This window comes from Carettochelys insculpta, chromosome 1, assembly GCF_033958435.1.
Source record: "Carettochelys insculpta isolate YL-2023 chromosome 1, ASM3395843v1, whole genome shotgun sequence".
Taxonomy (NCBI): Eukaryota; Metazoa; Chordata; order Testudines; family Carettochelyidae; genus Carettochelys; species Carettochelys insculpta.
In genome coordinates, this window is record NC_134137.1 from 248,863,440 (window position 1) to 248,882,984 (window position 19,545).

The 19,545-nt window shown below is 40.8% G+C and overlaps 1 protein-coding gene across 4 annotated transcripts; it reads right to left on the reverse strand.

The window, feature by feature from the left end:
- Window positions 1–2,407: 2,407 nt before the first annotated feature.
- On the reverse strand, window positions 2,408–12,691 carry LOC142007160 (uncharacterized). 4 transcript variants are annotated; one of them, XM_074983712.1, is made up of 5 exons: window positions 11,932–12,110; window positions 8,327–8,472; window positions 5,880–5,981; window positions 4,022–4,139; window positions 2,408–2,920 (listed from the first exon to the last, which is right to left on the reverse strand). In XM_074983712.1, exons 1-5 carry the CDS (start codon window positions 12,061–12,063, stop codon window positions 2,819–2,821), a joined length of 600 nt encoding a protein of 199 aa, XP_074839813.1. In that variant the 5' UTR covers window positions 12,064–12,110; the 3' UTR covers window positions 2,408–2,818. The 4 variants fall into 4 exon arrangements, with proteins under 4 accessions (XP_074839813.1, XP_074839812.1, XP_074839814.1 ...); XM_074983711.1 differs by having other exon boundaries at window positions 4,022–4,142; window positions 11,932–12,108; XM_074983714.1 differs by lacking the exons at window positions 2,408–2,920; window positions 4,022–4,139 and adding exons at window positions 4,145–5,606; window positions 12,676–12,691 and having other exon boundaries at window positions 11,932–12,119.
- Between the last annotated feature and the right edge of the window lie 6,854 nt (window positions 12,692–19,545).

Genomic DNA, 19,545 nt, shown 5'->3' on the forward strand with positions numbered 1-19,545 from the left:
GAAGACCCTCATATTAAGAGCCTTGCACCTGTAGTGCCGAATTGACACTTCCTGCTGTTGTATACTTTCATCCTTCCAGCTATGCTGACACCACACAACAGCAATCAAAAAGCAGTGCAGTACCCCTATACAGGGAGAGACAGTAAGCAGGTTGGGCAAAAAAAGGTGCATTGAAGATTCAAATGACTTGAGTTTACAATTCCCTAAAAATGCTGCCCACAAGCTCTTAAAAATAAAAGCCATTGTCTGATACCTTTTTGGACTCAAATGAGACCAAAGCCACTTGTGGCTGTTCAATTTGGTTTCTGGGTTTCTGTGCATTTTAATCGTTCCCACCTGAAAGTAAGAGAACTCCCGTTTGCTGCTCTGCTAGTGTGACTGAAGCAGAAAGCATGTTGTACAATAGTTTTAAAAAACATTGTTCATTCTACTTGCTGTCTTCACAGAAAGACAACGCAAGCCTCTCCACTGCATATCCCTGCTTCTTTGTAAACAGTAGCTACCATGCAAGCTGTGCAGAGCCAACAGGATGTAATGCAATTTTTTTATATTGTTGAAATGATTGAACCAGAAAGAGGGTGTCAAATTGCAGGTTGACCTCATCTAATAGATTGTACTAGTAGCACAATCCAATATGGATTTTTTTCCTCATCTTCCACAGAGTATTTGCTTTAAAATATATTCTTTGATCTGCTGCACAATACTTTACTGCAGATATTGATTGAACAAATAGTTCCTGAACAAAATGTTGTTCCATATCTTTTGGTTCTGGACCAAAATTTCACTGATTCCAGACCCAGTTAGACAATTTACGGTTTTAGTAGGACTCCGGCTGAGGAAAGCTGGCATGCTTAGAAACACGATACAAACAATCTCGTATTCTGCAAGAGCTGCGTAAACTTTCTTTAAAGCCTGATATTTTTAGAATTTCAGTGACCCACAACAAAAAATGAGCGACCAAAGTTTCCACAGCCACCAAACTGTGATTTTTTTTTTCCCTTATTAATTTCAGTATAATTTCCTTATTAGTACCTGTGCTGATTGCTAAAACCAATCCAGTTTTTTTTTTTGGCATACATTACACTCAAACAGTTATGGCTTCCAAAACAGGATATGTAAAAAGAAATTCCCAGTACAGTTATCCCTCAAGGCACAATTTCAAGTTGTGCATAACTCGCATTAATGCGAGTTAAGCACATCTCAAAATCCCACTCTCCCCACATACGTGGTCAAAACAAAAAGCAGTCAAGTAGCACTTTAAAGACTAGCAAAATAGTTTATTAGGTGAGCTTTCGTGGGACAGACCCACTTCTTCAGACCATAGCCAGACCAGAACAGACTCAATATTTAAGGCACAGAGAACCAAAAACAGTAAGCAAGGGGGACAAATCAGAAAAAGATAATCAAGGTGAGCAAATCAGAGTGGAGGGGTTGTGGGGGAGGTCAAGAATTAGATTAAGCCAAGTATGCAGATGATCCCCTATAGTGACTCAAAGTTCCCCTCCCGATTTGTTAATGTGCCGAATTTGAATATAAAAGCCACCTCAGCTGCTTCCCTTTGAAGAGCGGTGCGAACATACATGGGTGTGCCTCTGGCTCACCACCCCTGCATGCATGGGTGCTGCTTCAGCTCAGTGCCCACCCGCCCACTCCTGCCTGTGTGACCACAGCCCAACTCTACCCCCCACCTACCCCCTGCAGCCCTAACCCACCCCATGCTTAAACCCCCATACCCCAGCCCCAACCCACCGCCAGGCTTAAGCCTTCCCAACTGCTCTCCCCCTGCCCAACCCCAAGACTTACCTTTCAAAAGGAGTGCCAGGTGTTCCTGCTGCTTTCCCAGCTGCAGAACACGTGTTCTGCCAAGGTAAAGCCACCCCTCGACTTACATAAAATTTGAGTTATGCATGGGTCCGTGGGAATGCAAACCTCGCAAAACTTGAGGGAGTATATAATTGATTCTTTCACAATTTTGTTTTGGTGGGTGGTGGGGAAGGGGAAGCAACCTCAGCAGGCAGGTGAAATCATGGTCTTACTGAACTCAATTAATTTTCTTATTGACCTCTACAGAACCAAGGATTGCACACCATGATTATAGGCTCTGGCCTATATAACTCTTAATTCCTCTCCCTTTCCTATCATGGGTCCTTACAGGCCCAGCGGGAAAGGACTATCCAAGGTATGACTGGGCCTAGGATACAGAAGCACAGCTTCTGACAACTCACTTGAGATAAAGGTAAATAACTCATCTTTCTAATGAATTGTCATTCTACATGGTAATTTTAGCTGATAAATTAAGACCTTGGTTGTCATTATTAGCCCATGTTATACTGTTATCTTTCACTGTACAAGAATGTGTCTTTCCACTTTTCGAAGAGTAAAACAGATGACTCTGGAAAACTTATTTCAAGCAACAATTTTAATTTAATTAAAAAAGATCTTTATGATTTTCATCTCTGCTATAAGTCTCACAATGTAATTGTTAAAGGATGACCAGCATTCCTTCTGTCCTCCTCAAACTGTCATCATTAAAAAATATTATGTAATTTGTTGCATAAAAAAGACAGACTCATTAATCACCTAGACTTACATATTTCAAAACTAGCAGTACAGGCAGTTATCCAGCAACAACCCCATATTTTAAACATTTTTCTTTAAAAAAAAAGTGTGAAACAGCAGTGACCCAGCACTAGCCTAGGTTTTAAATATAATAAGGCTTTCATTAACAACACTTTAAAAAACAAACTATATGCCACCTCCTGGGTGTTGAGTACAATGGTCAGAGACCAGCAGTGACCTCCTATTCCAACTCTTCATATTAGTTCTGCAGTCCATAACTGACAGTCCACCAAAACAGAACGACAAACAGGGCTGCAGGCATCAACCTCTGGCACATTGACTTAAGAGGAAGCCAAGAAATCTGTTCATGGAGAGAGGAAAAAACAGAAACTTAATTAAAAATGATGAGGAGTAGAAGAAATGGTAATGTTCATACAGAACAGTAAGTTTAATATTAAAGGTGAAAGAGTAGACAAGCTTCTTGAGCAAGTGACAGAGAATTGGGACTTAGGGGTTTTAGTTTTGACTATTAGGCTGCATCTAAAACTAGCAAGTTTTTTCAGAAAAGCTGGGCCTCTTTCAAAAAAGCCCCATGGAGCCTCTGCACACGCAGCGTGCTCTTTCAGTCTGAAACTGGAAGAACGTGGCCATATTTTTGACAGCCCTCTTCTTCTCCCAGATGAGGAAGAGCACCTTTTCCCAAATGAGTCTTTATAGAAAAGCATGTGTAGATGCTCCACGGGTCCTTCCTTCAAAAGAGCCGTCCTCATGGGGCACTGAATTTTTTCGATCCCGGCCCCCACTCTTTTGAAAGAGCAGTCTAGTGTAGACGTGCTCTATCAAAAAAGCAGATTGATCTTTTGATCTGCTTTCTTGTGTGTGGATGTACTCTTTCAAAAGGGTTTTTTTGGAAGAGATATTCCAGAAGAACTTCTTTCGAAGGATCGGATTAGCGTAGACACAGCCTTAGATGTGTGTATATATAATATGTTTGGTAGTTGAGGAATCTCCAGCATATAAAATACTAGAGAAATATAAATAAGTAACTTTTTTCATACAGACTAGGAATGATGTCACTCTTTTACTCTGAAAAGTCCATTGTTTATACAATGAATAAATGCAGACATGCTCTAGATCACTTATTGGCAATAGGATTCAGGGCAAGCAGAAGGATCTGCCTACATGACTTCAGTGGCAGAATCAGGATTTAGTAAATGCTCTAAAGGCACATGCAGACTGATATAAAAATGTAATGGAATTTTCAGGATAAAAGGCTGAGCAAAGAATACAGGCTAAAATAGGTCTAATCCCCCAGTCACCTTACATGCTTAACTCACTGAAGTCTAAGTGAATTAGGCATGCAAAGGAGACAGGATCCAAAGTCTCTCAAACTCCAGTTGCTTCTTTTGTTACTACTCACTGTCCTAAAAGAAAGTTGGGAGAGTAAACAAATAAACCTTACCCATCTTCCATAGGCAACAGCTCTCTTAGTCCAGCCATTGCTTAAAAGACTTCTGAAACTTTTTTTGACACTTCTCCAAACATGCATCTGGAGCATCTTTAAAGCATTCACAGCCATCCTGCTAACACACGAGTGGGATACGAGAGTTATTTTACTAATTGAGATTCAACTCCCAAATGACTGGGGATGAGGTAGAGGGACAAACAATGATTTGTTTCAAAATAAATAATCTACCACATCACTTATAAAAATTAAGAACTGTGAACAGACCACAGAATTAAAAGCTATTCCCCCTGCCTCCACTCCCCCACCCTGCCGACCATATCTGTAAGTTATCTAATATCCTCCGTAAACAAAAGTTTAGGTTCTGCCCCAAGAATGCAAAGAGGTAGCTTTCCCCTAATGTCCCGCCCTGGAAAATCACTAGAACAAATAATTAATTTGATAACCTGAAAACAGGTAACTGTTGTACTTAATATCTTCTTTCAGCTGCTTATTTATCTCCTTACACCATAGTGTCTGACGCTTCAGCCAGAATGTGTGTTTTCTCTCATGTGCTCCTCTCTGAGATTAGGAAGTCTTTGTTTCCATTTTACAAGAGAGAAAGGCTTGCTCAAGGTCACACAAAAGCATGCAATGACACAGGCTATGTCTACACGGGCAGCCTCTGTCAACAGAGGTCACTGTCAACAAAAACTGCAACAATACCTCTGTTGACAGATTGCTCTTTTCATCTTCTCTTATGTGTAGGTGCAATCTGCTCTGCTGAGAGGGCTGGGCAGTCTGGCCGCTCTCTGTCTTGACAGAACAGCTGGACAGAAGCTCTGCAAACAGGGCTGCTCGGGGCACCAGAAGACCTCTCTGACAGAAGAGTCTACACTGGCACTCTGCCAAAAAAACACTGAAGGAGGCATTATACTTGATCAGGGAGAGGTATAATGTTGCTGGCTGACTTTTGTTGACAAATGCTTGATGGAGCATTTTAACAGTGTAGAAGCTCAGCCAATTTTGTCGACAAAAGCCCAGTTTTATTGACAGAGGCTGCCAGTGCAGACCCGGCCACAGAGAAGAGCATCCAGCAACTCAACCACATGACTATCCTGCCCTCCAGAGATGGGAAATTTAACAATTACTCTTGACCTCCAACGAATCTAGTCTCTGGGCAGCAATCTGGGGCTGGGTTGTGCTCTTCTCTTAACTGGGTGATCAGGGTAGCTTCTTGGTCAAGAAAGACCTGCCTGGATCTTGGTTACAGGTTCGGTGTGAAGTGTAGCCCCTACTCTGTGGATATTCCACCGATGAATAAACAGATAGGAAGGGTGCAGTCAAGTGCCTCTGCCTGCTGAGTTGGTGTCCCATATGGGGACAAGTAAGTTATATGCTGTCGATTACTTTCCCACCATAGAAAAGAGGCAGAATTGGTGTGTAAGAGGTCCTAAAAGCATAAGCTTAGTGGGGTGGTGCATTATTTTATCCAATTCTTCCTGCTTAGGGATGCCCTGGAAGACCCTTTTGCCAGCGGTGGTACTCACATTTAAAATACCAATTAAAAACACTGTGTTGTAATCTTGTGAATTCACGTAGCCTGAGTTGAGGGAAACAAAATTTGCAAAACCGTTATATTTATTTCTCTCACACGCAACTCTGGAACTATATATCAGAAGCAGAACAATCCAGGACAACTTACTCCTTTTAGATAGCCTATGTACATAATAGTAATAAGAGGTAATTGTTTTAATCTGCTGGTTCAGTGTAAAAGTAACTCATTACAGATGCACAGACTTTATCAAGTGCTGTATAAGACAAGTCTATTTAGCTAAGAAGAATCTGAATACTGAAAATATCCAACACTTTTTACCCCTGTGCAAGATGCAACAGCGTGTCCTCTAACTTCCTAGTGTATGTGATGTTAAATTCATCCCCAATGACTGCCAGCTGATGGCCAACTTGGGTGGCAGAGCTGTAAGAAGCAGCACACATTTGTCAAAAAAAGGAAAACAAATAGTTATAAAATAGTTCATAAAAGATTACAAGTGTTGATTATCAAACAAGTTACTTTACAATAAGAAGCAGGAACTTAATCACCAAGTGAGTGCTTTTTTTTTTTTTAAATGCAGATAAGTTGATCCTCTCTAATGCAGCACTCTCTCAACTAGCAACATCTGTAATCAGGCATGATTTTAATTAGCCAGATGCCCACTTATTATGGGTGTACCCAAATTTCCAGTGGTCCCATACAGTTTGTTTATAGCCACCAGTCCTACTGCTCAGTTTTCTGTGCTGTTTGGCTCTAATTTACCTCTAAATGTCTTCTAAGAGCCTAGTGAAAGTGTTGGTAATGATGCTAGACAATACTGATCTCCTGTGGTTCAGGCAATTCTCTAGTTTGGCACCGGTCAGTGTCAGAGTGCCAGACTAGAGAGGTTCAACCTGTACATAGAACTGGGCTCTCAAATCCACTCTTGGGTGCCTAAATAAATGTCCTAATTTTTCTGAGACAACTATTCAGCACTTTTGAGGATCAGAACACTTATTTAGGTAGAACTATTGGAAATAATTGGGAAACAGAATTTTTGTTCTGTGGGGAAACTGCAATATTTCCCTGTTTCCTCAAGGGATGAAAAATTAAACAAATTTTTTTTGTGGAACAGAGTTCAGAAAATTTCAACATGTCAAATTTAGACATGTCAAAGTTTTAGGCCAAATTAAGCTGTGACTTTTTTGCTATGGAAAAAAAAATTTTAGTAGCACCATTTTTATTTTTGACTGGGGAAATTTTCATTGGAAATATTTCAGCCAGCCCCACTAAATCCGGATGAAGGCGCCCACCTGTAGGCATTAATCCATTTTTTTTAAAAAAAAAAAATTAGTCCAAACATATGATCAATCCTGTTCTTGGCTACATATCAGTGAGTTACTGTGCATCTTGTTTGTCAGTCTTCATAAAGCATCTTAAGTACCTTTTTATAAGGGTAACTAAAATAAACTCTTTCATATCTGGCATTCTATTATCTGTAACTCTCAAATAACCAGTATTTTAATCATAAGCAAATTTTAGTTGTTTTCCATAAGTACCATATAATTAAAGTAAATTACAGATACAGCAAATACAGTAAGTTTACAGTGTACAATACTACTGTTGGTAAATAAGGTACTCTGCATAAATTTGTTTTTCTTAATATCTAATCTTTGTATTTATTTAGCGTTATGAATTGCTAAGTATACCTCTCTATTACCCAGAATATTTAAATATCTGGCAACGTCCTGGAGCTGCTGGATATGAAAGAGTTTCCTGTAAGTGTGAGGGTTTGGGATTTGAAGTAGGAATTTCAAAAGTGCTTAAAAAGGACTTGGGAACCCAAGTCCAACTGAAAGTCAGTGGAACTCACAAGCATTTCTGAAAACCCTATCCCTCGTAACTTACGTCTGTCTCTTGGCCTGCTACCAGTCACGACAGATTATGGTGACTAATAGTCTTCCTCTCAGCTTCCAGAGAACTGCTGTGCTTGTAGCAGAACACTTTGCAGGCAGTGGGCTCAAATTTGATCACCCAGGAAAATTATCAGAATTCAGTAAGCTTCAAACAAGAATTATATCCTATCTATACAGGCACTTATCCTGTGCAGCATTTTGAAGAGTCTTGTCTGAATAACAATGTCAGTAACAGAATTACTGTCTGTGGACAGTTCTGCCAACAATAGTTTTCTGAAAGCAAGTGCAGTCCAGCTTGCACATTCTTAAATGAACTTAAAAAGGTACTGTGACAGGAAACATGTAAAATAGGTATTTTACACCCCTGTGTAAAGGTATACATTGCTTGGGGTAAATAAGTATCTACTGTATATTGTATGAAGTATAACTGTATATTTTATATTGTATGAAGAGTCCTGCACTGGAAGAATTATTGAAAAAGTCTCAGGAAAACTTGGACTGAAGTTTAAGGCAAGAAGAGAGACTGGCTAAATGTCAGGAAAGTAGGCAGATGGAAACTGAATACCTATAGCAATGACACTGCTTTTTTGAGAGAATGTTTTTAAACCCTTATGGAATTTTTTCACAAGCTCAGAAGACCCCTTGAATCAAATTTTTTTTTTTGTTAATGCCTTTTGAAAAAAGTCTCCATCCCCAAGTGGTTCTCCCAAGAAACAGCTAGGGAACTCTGTAAAAAGGTCACTTAAACATTTCATTCTGTTTTTTTCATGAGTTTGCAGGGCAACTATTTGGCAACTATTTGGCTTGGTAAAGATCCTGAATCAGGGAGGGGGTATATAAGTCTAGGCGGGGAGCATTAGTACAGTATGATACCTGATATTAAACTCCATTTGCTCTGTGGTGTCTGGAATTGTTAAGAGTCCATTGTGGCTGTCTTCATTTGGTACTGTTACTCCACTTCGGTCATGAGAGAGAACAAAGTGCCTAGAGATTCTTCTTGGCTGAGACATACTTTTATTCTGAAGAAGGAAATTACAACACACAAGAACACAATGTTAAGGATCTTCCTTAACATGTAATATTTTTCAGTTGAGTTACAAATACCGCTTTAAATCTAGATATTCTTTCTGAACGTTAGGATTCTACACTGCAGGGTAAAAAAGAAATCCATGGACAATTTTCAAAAGGCTTAAATTGCTTTCTTTTCAAAATGTATCTTACTGCTTTTTGAGTTCACTAACTGGAACAGAATATTCTGGAAATTGATCATAATTGAGATATGTATAACTTGTTAATAGGTTAACCTACATTTAGATGTTCTCTTGTAATGTCTGAAGTACTACTACCTAGACATGTAAAGCACAGCAATTGACAAAGGCACCTTATAAACACCCGCAACTTTACTGGGACTACTTGCATGCTTAAAGTTTAGGCATGCATTTAAGTACCTTTAAACTGTGCCTTAAGGCTGCAATCCTACAGACAACAAAGTCATTGAAGAACCAGAGCATACAGCAGTGATTGGCAATCTGTGGCCCACTGGGGTTTTGGGGGGCCAGTGAGACATTTGTTTACCATTGCCCACGTGCAGGGTTGCCAGATTTTACTCGTTGCCCAGTGATGTAGTGGGTTTTCTACCTGTATTAGTGACATGCACGTAAAGCAAGGGCACATGATATAAGGCACATGCAGATTGCACAGAACATTGACTGTGAGAGCCATGTACTTTGCATCCAATCAAAGCACTGCTACAGTTCAATCAGTACAACCTGAAAATTCTAGATACTAAGCACAGTTAGCAAGTCTACCTGATCCCCAGAGGTCACCTTGATTAGGACAATCTTTCAGAGCCCTCACTAGCCAGGCGGCCCACTGTTAGGATACGGTCTTGGCCCTGCGAAGACTAAAGCACTTCATGCACTTGAGTAGCCCGAGTACTCTGGAGGTACACTGAAGTGCAGACCTATCCCAGAGGTCAACTGGACATCTCATGTGCATAAAATCTGTCATGGAGGGGCTCATGGTAAGGGCTGTTTAACTGCAATGTAGATAAATGGTAGAGGTCAACCTGTAACTCTGGGCTCTACATGTATTCACATTTATATAAAATAAAGATTTTACATTCTGCATACTTATTTTCTAACCTGTACCAAAAGGTGCTTTTTTTCATACGAACATAACCAAAGTGTCCATTGGTTTGGATTAAATTAGACAGGTGGGGGCGGCTGCTAATTGCAGGGGTGAAAAGTGAGGCCAGACAAAGTTTGCTCATCCCAGATCTACACTGTAGTTAAACCGTTAAGCCTGAGCCAACTGACATGGGCCACAAATACAACTAACCTGAAAATGAAAAGCTGATAATATAGTATTTGACTCTACAAAACTAAAGAATAATAATAATTTAATAAACCCTAATACTTTAAATATGATTACCAGCTTTATACAAAGAATTGTATGGCTCAGTTATGGAGAACTATTTAAGTACAGTTATAGCTAAACAATTCTTGTCTTTCACATTGTACTTGCCAAACTATTCATATACTTTTTCTTTTGTTTTTTTTAAATACATGACAGTAAAAGCAGCGGTCCTGAATTTTCTTCCAGACTCTGCTACTGAGTTGCATTATCTTGGACAAATGGCTTAAAGCGAGATTAGCAGTCCAAAAGGTACTGTCAGATGTACAAACATTTTAAAACTAGACATTATTTTAACTGCAGTGTTAAGAATTTGAAGATTTCAGTTGACAGTATTTTTTAATGTTTTTAAAGCACAGATTCTCTGATAAAGGTACTGTCAAGATGTAAAGAATTATTATCATGGAGTGAAATACAAATGTATTAAACTCTGACATTAAAATTGCATGTCAGCAGCTGTCCATGGACTGAACAATAGCGTATTGAAGAAACTTATCTAAAAAAGGTTATGGTTTTATTTTTTTCCATATCTAGAATAGAAAGAGGTTGGTTTCAGATAGTCACACAGCAGAAATGTCTGTATCTGTAGGAGATGAAAACGGAGTTCTGAAAATGACCTATCATAAGACAATGCACTGCAGAAATCAGACATGTAAACAAACCATACAATCCCATGACAAAAACCTAAAGCACAACATATGCTACCTCACACCTGTTATGATAATACCTTCCTCCCACAGGCTAAAACAGAAACTGTCATATATTAAGTCATGCTGCTCAGAATTCAGCTGCAGCCTGATACACTGTTTTTTTGCCAACCAACGTGTCTGAATATTAGAACAAGGAAGATCTAACAAAGGGGGTATTTATAATAGTATTTCATGGCGTTGTGAGGATCCTGTCAGAGGCTGCCTTGCAATGACTGATACATTAAAGGGATGCAAGACAAATGTTTAGTGTCAAAGCAGAGACTTAACAGAAAGATTTTAAAAACAGTAAATCAGGCTTTCAATTTTTAAAAATGAGTGCAAAATGGCATATTAATTCTGCAAAAGCAGTGTTAATCTGCTATGTTTTCTTTCCCCACTACAGCCCTCTAGAGAGCTGAGCAAGGGAGCATCTTCCTTTGCTACAACACAGACTCTCCACTTCTGAAATGGCTCCAGATAGCAAACAGGGATGCTGGTGAGCACAGAGACTGGCATAACCAGGACATTCCTCTGGTCCAGCCTTTTTTCCAGGTATATATGTGGAAGAGGCAGACTGTATTTGACATGTAGACTGTGAATACCTTAACACATTAAACATCATCTAACCTATGCAATTCTACAGGTATGTAGAAACCTGGTATGGTCAAAGTAGCATAAGTGCCAAAAAGTTCATTCTCTTGTGCAAGGCCCTCAGTCAGCAAAACATATGCTTGACTTCAGTGGGACTGATGAGGTATTTAACTTTCAAATGTGTCTTTTGCTGAATCAAGGCTCAAATCCAGATTTCATATTTTTAAAAAATCCTCAGTGCTTAACTATAGGGAAGGCATAATGGCTCTGAATGAACAAAGCTAAGGTTAGAAGATACATCATCTTTGGTATAGTATCTGATCTGTCTCCTAAATTTTAGTGGGGCAGAACTTAAAGAAATCACACTCATTTCTGCCTACTACCATTACAAGTAACATCTGAGATCGTTAGTAGAAATAGGTTGGGGGGGGGGGAATTTTTTTCCTTTGTAGATTTAACACTTTGTGGTTAGTCAGTTATTTATTTGTGGTATTTCCACTCGGTAAAGGGCAACAGGAAAACCATTTTTAAAATCGCAAATGCAGTTGTGGCAGGAGCAGCTGAGGACAAACATAGGTCCTGAAATTAACTTGAACTCTTAAGGGATACTGTCAACAAGAAATTCAATCAAACCAAAGAAAGGAATCATCCTGCTCTTTCAATCCAAGCAGTTTAAAAATTTTATGTAATAGAATCTATTTACTAAAGTGAAACTAAAGAGATGCTGTAATAAGTCCATGCATTCATTTTTGTGACATTTGTATAAGGAGGAAACCTACATACCATGAAAATAGTAACTTTTTGCTGACTGCTAATCTTGGAGCACAATCTTGTAGTTTTTAACTCACTTGAACAGTTCTGGCCTTTTCCAGTGGGCCTTCCCATGTAAATAAAGACTGCAGGATGGGACATCATCTTACCCTTTCCTTTAAGGTATCAAGACCTATCTCAACTGTTTCAGATTCTACCAGCTGTGTAGGCAAACAGAAATTTAAAGAGAAAACAAATAGAGGCTTGGTTGTTTGCATACATGTCACTGTACATATCCTACTAGTCCCAACCATAACATCAAGCTCAACTTTGCAAATACAAATCCTACTCACTTGACAAGTCTTTTGCAGCCTTGCAGAAGACTGAAAACTAATTAGCACAAGAAAGTAGTACAATACTCAGTCCTACACAGAGAAATGCTAAAGTCCCAAGATATTACATTTTAGGAATTTCTACAGATGCTCAAAATTAAGAATAAAGTGACTTTTTTTTTTTTGGTTCAGATCTACTATTCATTCGCAATTCCTTAACAGGTCAGAAGCAATGATCTGCTCAGCCTGTTTTCCGCCAATTTCTGTGACAACTTAACTTCAATGACCCTGGCCACAGTTTAAATGTAAACAGTTCTCAATGCATTCTCAAACTGTTCTTAACGGCACACTTGACTAAAACTAATATGCTTTGTTCACTTTATTCTTTTAATTTCCATTATTATTCATCCTTGCAACATTTTACACAAATACAAATTCTCCTCACCTCAGAAGCTGTTGGAAATTAACTATTTGATTTATATCGTGGAGAAGGAGGGAAACACTAACACTGATAACCTGCATACTGGAAGAAAAAATAATTCTGGGGTTGGGATGTGTTAGGTGATGACTTGAGAATACAGAATTCCTATAAAGGAACCCCACATACCTTCAATAGGTACAAGAAAAAAGGTATTAACATCTTGTTAGGATATGCAGAATTTTCTTTGCTTTGTGAAAATTCCATGTATTATAGAAATATTGCTGATCTTCTCATATTTGCTTTAATCTACTTGCTCTCAAAGAATTATGCCAGTACTGTCTTTCTAGCTTGCTCCAGAAAGCTTTTGCTTTAACATTTTGTTATTTTGACATCAGAATTTTTCCTTTACTTTACCCAACCGCCCCAAAAGGCCAATAATCTTTAAATTAAGACTGCATAAAAGACATCAGTTGTCTTACAGCAGCAAGCTGTGAAAAATAGGCATGAAAGCATCCATATTTTGGAAACACGGGTAGACCACAAAGTAGCAGACTTTTTTCTTGTATTGAGGTACAAATTTTTGCAACGTAAGGTAGTTTTATAGGTTTTTTTTTAAGTTTGGTGCTAACATCACAAACTACACTAGCAGTATTTTTCCTCATTTTACAGCAGTAATGTGTTACAGCTGAGCTTCTAATATAAAATCTGTATTTTTAAAAAAAATACATTTGAGATACTATGCTGGACTACATGAGGATGTGATCTTGTAGTCCATATGTTAAGTACCCAAAATGATTCCATTTACTGGATGCTTGCATCAGGATCCACTTTTATTGATTGGACTGAATTTGTACCTCCTACTGCAACCGGGCTTACTCTTAAAAAGTGCTGAGCACTCTGATCTTGATCCAGCAAAGTATCTAGGCACATGCTTAACTTTAAGCAAATGAGTAGTCCCACCGACTAAAGTTAAGGTGATCACATTGCCCTATGGCAAATACAGGACACTCGCCTCTGGAGCTGCTCTCCCACATCAGGGCTCCTTGGCAACAAAGGCTGCTGTCCCACAGTGAGGCACTGGGAATGGGGCTCCACAGCCTCCTGATAATGGGGAGCGGAGGAAGGGGGCTTAGCAACCTCTTGGCGGTGATGGGGAGTGCTGAGAATAAGGGCTTCACAGGCTCCCAGAAGTTGGGGCGGGGGGGAGCCAGCTACCCCATGGAAGAGCTTCTCTGCAGCAGGAGCTGCCTCACTGAGGCATGGGGTGCCAGGGAACAAGGCAACTACCCCACGGACAGGCTCCCCGGCAGGAGGAGCTGCCTCCCCTAAGCATGGGGCACCAGGGAATGAGGCAGCTTCCCTGTGACAGAGCTTGCTACCATGGGGCACACCAGGGAATGAGGCAGCTTCCCCATGGAGGAGCTCCCCTGCAGCAGGAGCTGCTGCCTCAAGGTACAGGGCACCAAGTAACAGGACAGCGCCCCCCCAGAGGAGCTGCAAGGCAATGGGGTGCCAGGGAACTTGGTAGCTGCCCTACAGTAGGGCTCCCTGGCAGCAGAGCCTGCCGCCCTGAGACACTGGGTGCCAGGGACTAGAGCTGCACAAAATACAGGACAACTTGCCCATTTTCTTAAATGCCTGTGGGACAGCTTAAATAAGTAACTGTCCTGGGAAATACTGGATGGATGGTAACCCTAACTACAGTGGAACTATTAATATATTTTGTTTATAGAGGTTAGCTGTTTCACTGAATTGTGGCTGGAGTGTTTACGACTTGTAGGGCCAAGTCCATTGACACTTGTGTTGTATAGGTCCCAGTACATTTCCCCCCTCCTACTGTTAGATTTAAATGAGAAAATATACAAACAGAGTTTAAGACATATTCTGATTGTATTTATTTACCATTCCTGCTGTCTGTTCACAGTTCAGTTTAGATGATGAAAATAGTTTAGTTTCACTTTGTCTATGCACTACACAATGCTATTGTTTCAGTATACTTCAATCAAGTAAATTGTATGAAAACATTCCTATTCATATTTAGTTTTTTGCTGTATTGTGCTGGTGTTATCTTTCACAAAGTTTTAGTTTTTTAGAACACCTTCAGAGATCTGAAGGCCAAAAAGGACTATTGTGAGAGTCTACCTGTGTAACATAAGCCATGAAACGTCCTCAAAACATTCCTAGCGTAGACTGGTTGCTTTTCTAAACAATCTTGATTTTTAAAAACTGTCAGTGGTAGAGAATCCACCAGAAGCCTTGATAAATTGTTCTAATGCTTACTCTCACTGCCCGATAAGTTTCAGAGTAGTAGCCATGTTAGTCTGTTTCAACAAGAAGGAGTACTGGAGCATCAAAGACTGTATTTGGGCACGTTTTACTTTTGTGAAACTGAAGCTTATCCCAAATAGATTTGTTATTCTTTAAGGTGCCACGGGAAGACTCTTTGTTCTTACTATCAGAAATGTACACCTTATTTCCTCTCTGAATTTGACCAGCTTCCAGCTCACATTATGCCTTTCTCTGCTTGGCAAAAGAGTCCACTATTAAATATTTGTTCCCACTGTAAATTAATCAAGTCATTCCTTAATCTTCTCTCTGTTAAACTGAGGTCTCTGAGTTTACCAGGACCACATGAAAAGGAACTGATAAGTTTGGCGGTTTTTTGTTCGTTTTTAAACTGCCAGTCAAAGCATCTCTGTAATAGTATTGAAATTACAAGCATGAGCACCTCTAAAGACACAGGCCATGTCTAAACCAGAGAAATCTGTTGACAGAAGCTTTTGTTGGAAGATATCTTCCGACAAAACTTCTGCCAACAGATTACTGCCAGTCAGCCACGTGGATTAAAAGAGCAATTTCCCCTGTAGACAGAATGGCCAACCAGAAGCACGGCAGACAAGGCTGCCCAGTGTCCTGGAAGCCCTGTCTATTGACAGATGGGCCCCACCCCGAACATCCAGACCAACTTTCTGCTGACAGCGGCCTTCTGCCTCACGGGAGGGCAGCAGAACGCTGGCAACAGAAGCGTCATGTCCTGTCCATTTACTGTTGACAGAACACGTTGGGAATGTGGACATGCTGCAGGTTTTGTCGACAAAACTCTCTAGTGTAAACAGCCATGGTTCTTAAATAAAGGATTAAGAATGAGCCAACATCTCTTCATTGAAGTAACTGCAACTTCAGTTTCCAAACAGGAAGAAAAGTTAGGACTTCCATTACAATGTTCCCTACACAATATTCAATATTGCTGTTTGTTTAGCTGGTGCCAGTTACCATCATATTCACCGTGTTGGTTGTCATGTCCCTCTTTATGCTTAGTGAACTTCTGATGCATATCCAAAGAAGGTTCAGGTGAGTAAAACATCAGCAAGTGTTTGAGCGCCCTTCCTCAAATGAAGCATGCTTTTAGAATTAGGTCTTTTGTAACTTGGGGCAGGGGAAGGGTCAAAATTTTTAATTAAAAATACTGAAGATTGCAAATACACATGCATCTTCAGGTGACAACTGGGGTTGAAACTTTAATTTCAGCGTACGTCTTAACTACATCCTACTTCTAAGACAGATGTAAAGACTTCTCTGATTACATAACCAGCTCAAGTCATGTTACCATAGACTTGTAAGCAACACTTCCATAATTATTGTCAACTGTAACTGAAGCAGTAAAAACACAGCATTTTATTCAGTACTGAGCATGTCAGAAATGGCATATGAAAAGCAAATTGTTTTCTGAATCCTTCAAAACTTTGAAAGAATACTGTTCCCTCCTTTTAGTCACAACATTTTTGAAAGATAAAATTACAACCTGGTTTCTGTAACTCACATCATTTGTGACAAACCAAAAAAGAAGACACTCCCTTTTTAATAAACTTTTTGGAATTATTTTTTAAAAACAGGAAATAATGAGGGTAAACTACCTATTTGCTCACATCTTTGCATAAATACAGAGCCTGATATTTCAGCATTTGAGGAGAGAGTTGGATTTAAAAAATGTGAATATCTATGGGCCCATGGATGCCACCCTTACTCACCTTAGTTCTGACTGTATCACTGGAGGAAAAAAATGACCACTGACTTCAAAAGGAGCAAGATTAAGACCAGTATGTTGAACCCCACTCTGCAAGCAGTCTCTGTGGAGTAAGCTACTGTGTAACATGAGCAGGGTTTGCAGTATTCCAACCATAATTATGCCTTTGTTACTTTTAAATAGTCTTATGACCTAAACAAAACAGCAGAAATGTAGCACTTTAAAGACTAACAAAATGATTTATTTGGTGATGAGCTTTTGTGTGACAGACCCACTTGGAGTGCTATATTTCTGCTGTTTTATTTTGTTGGAGTAGACTAACACGACTACCTCTTTGTTACTAGTCATTATGACTTGGTCAACTTGTTTTCCCATAACTGTCCTTAAATGGGTTTTAGTGCAGGCAGTCTTATGTCAACATTATGTTCTTGCAAAGTATTTTCAACTAGGAGGCTGAGAATTAATGTTTTCATTTATAGACTTAAATAAAAAAGGCAAACTTTTAAATGCAAATTTATCCATGGTACTATTGTACATAAGGCAGTGTGTGAAGAGAATGAAGATGAGGACTTTTTGTCTTGTTTTTCTAAAAGGAAAGAGCATCTGATAAGACTTAAAAATAGTACACTTCAGCTGGAACCTAAATGTCACATCTCAGACTCAAACCCCTGTGAATCTGGTTTATAACAGGACTGCTATCAGCCTTCACCACATGTGGGTAATTACAGTTTTCAGATAATGTTTTGACCATAACTGACTCTCTCCTCCACTATGACTTTAATACTCACTCCTGGGATTAAGTCAAAAGATTTTTTTTATTTATATTCTTAACAGGGCCTAAGAGTTAGTTAAGTGTATAGATTTATTAATTCCAACTCTAGCTCAAGAATCCTGCCATCACAAACTTCAGCACTCAGGAAATGTAAAACTTTCTACAAATGGGAGAGGAAGGCAAGGAAATGGCTATTAAATAATGGTCAGAAATTTCCAGAGCTTAGCTCTGTTGCCTACAAATTTAGCTCCAAGCTTTAGTCTTTCTTCACAGAACATTTTAACTTTATTTCCTGGTTGGCTGAAAGCATACAAATTCTCATCTAATTTGTTTAGAGTACACCTAAGCTACAACAGCTGATTTAAAAAAAAAATCCCTACCTAAACTACTTTTTGAAAAAAACACAGTGCATTTCCCTTTTAAGATCTTGCTGTAAAAGTAAACAAACCAAGAAAATCATCCTCCATCTTCCACGCAGCCCTGTCTGATCTAAGTCTCCACCCAATACGCAATCTTAAAAACAAACAGAAATAGAACCTTTTCAGGCACTTAATCTTTTGAAAATTTAATAGATCTGCTCAAGTTACTAAAAATAAGTCACTCAGAACTTTTACACTACCTCGATTTTGTTTTCTGTGTACTAAAGGCCTCATTCTGTGCTCCTGCAAGTGCATTTCAAAATGCCCATTGATATAAATGAACATGGGATTGGAATCTCAATTAGTGCCAGAGGAAGGGGGTTTTGAAATGTACATGATCCTTAAAGACAGTTGCACACAATACATTAAGTACCTTGACCTATGTATATAAATTTCTTTCTTTTAGTATCAGAGAGGTAGCCATGTTAGTCTGTATCTTCGAGAACAAGAAGTCCTGCGGCACCTTATAGACTAACAGATATTTTGGAGCATAAGCTTTTGTGGAAGAGGGTCTTTGTCCATGAAAGCTAAGGCTCCAAAATATCTGCTAGTCTATAAGGTGCCACAGGACTTCTTGTTGTTCCTTCTTTTAGGGTTACCATATTTAAAAAAAAAAAAAGACACCCCTGAGAGGGAGTGTATTTGTATCCCTAGCTACCAACTCAGGCTGTATTACTGTGTGATAGTATATCTAGTACATTAACACAATGATAATGGGTGGATATGCTCCCTCTCAGGGGTGCCCTCCGTTTTTTGAAAGGTCAAATACGGTAACCCGCCTTTTGCGACCCAAGCCTTTTTGTTGTTGCGGCAGGTGCTGGAGTTCTGACCTTGTCCCTATGGGTGCTTTAAAAAGGACTCTGACTGGGGGCGTCCGCAATACAATTGATTTTGTTCTTTTTCAAACTAAAGCTGCTCAGGTTTGAGTCCCAAGAACACTTATGAATGGATGAAAAGTAAGGTCAGCGTCCCTCCCCGCACGGCCACCGGGTGCACACCGCCCCCCGAGGCCCGCAGCCACGAGGCGGGGCAGAGCGCGCCTAAGCGCTGTCACTGGGCAGGTGAAGCGCAGCGAGCTTGTGTCCCCCCGCGCGGGCGCGCGCGCGCTGCCGGGCCGCCACGGCGCTGCGGGGTGCCCGCTCGCGGGGGCACCGAAGACATAAACACCGGCGGGGCACAGCCCTCCGCAGCCCCGCTCCGGGGCAAGTCGGGGCATCGCTCCCCGCCCGCCTCGCAGGGGGCCGCCCCAGCACTACAAGGGCCGGGCTGCTGCGCTCACCGCCTCCTCCTCCGGCCGTCGTGCGAGCGACCGCCGCCTGCGGACAGCGGCACAGGCCTGAGCGCCCCGCGGGCGGGCAACTCCCAGCCGGGGCACTTTACTCACCGCAGCGCCACTTGCCGAACGCCCCCTGTTGTGTCCGCGCTGCGCCGCCGAGGGAGGCTCCCGCGCCGCGCAGCGCCCCGCCCCTCTCCTGGCGCTCCAACCACCTCTCCTCTGTCTGCGCGCCCGCCCTGCCTGCTCTGCCTCACCGGGCCCAGCCGCTGCCCTTTGCCCGCAGCGCGGCTGAGCCCGCCCAGAGCGCCCCTGGGGTGATGTGGAGCTGCGGGGGGGGGGAGCAGCCGCGCGCGGGGCGAGCGGCGCAGAGAGGGACGGGGGCTGGTGGCCTGTTTGTGTGAAA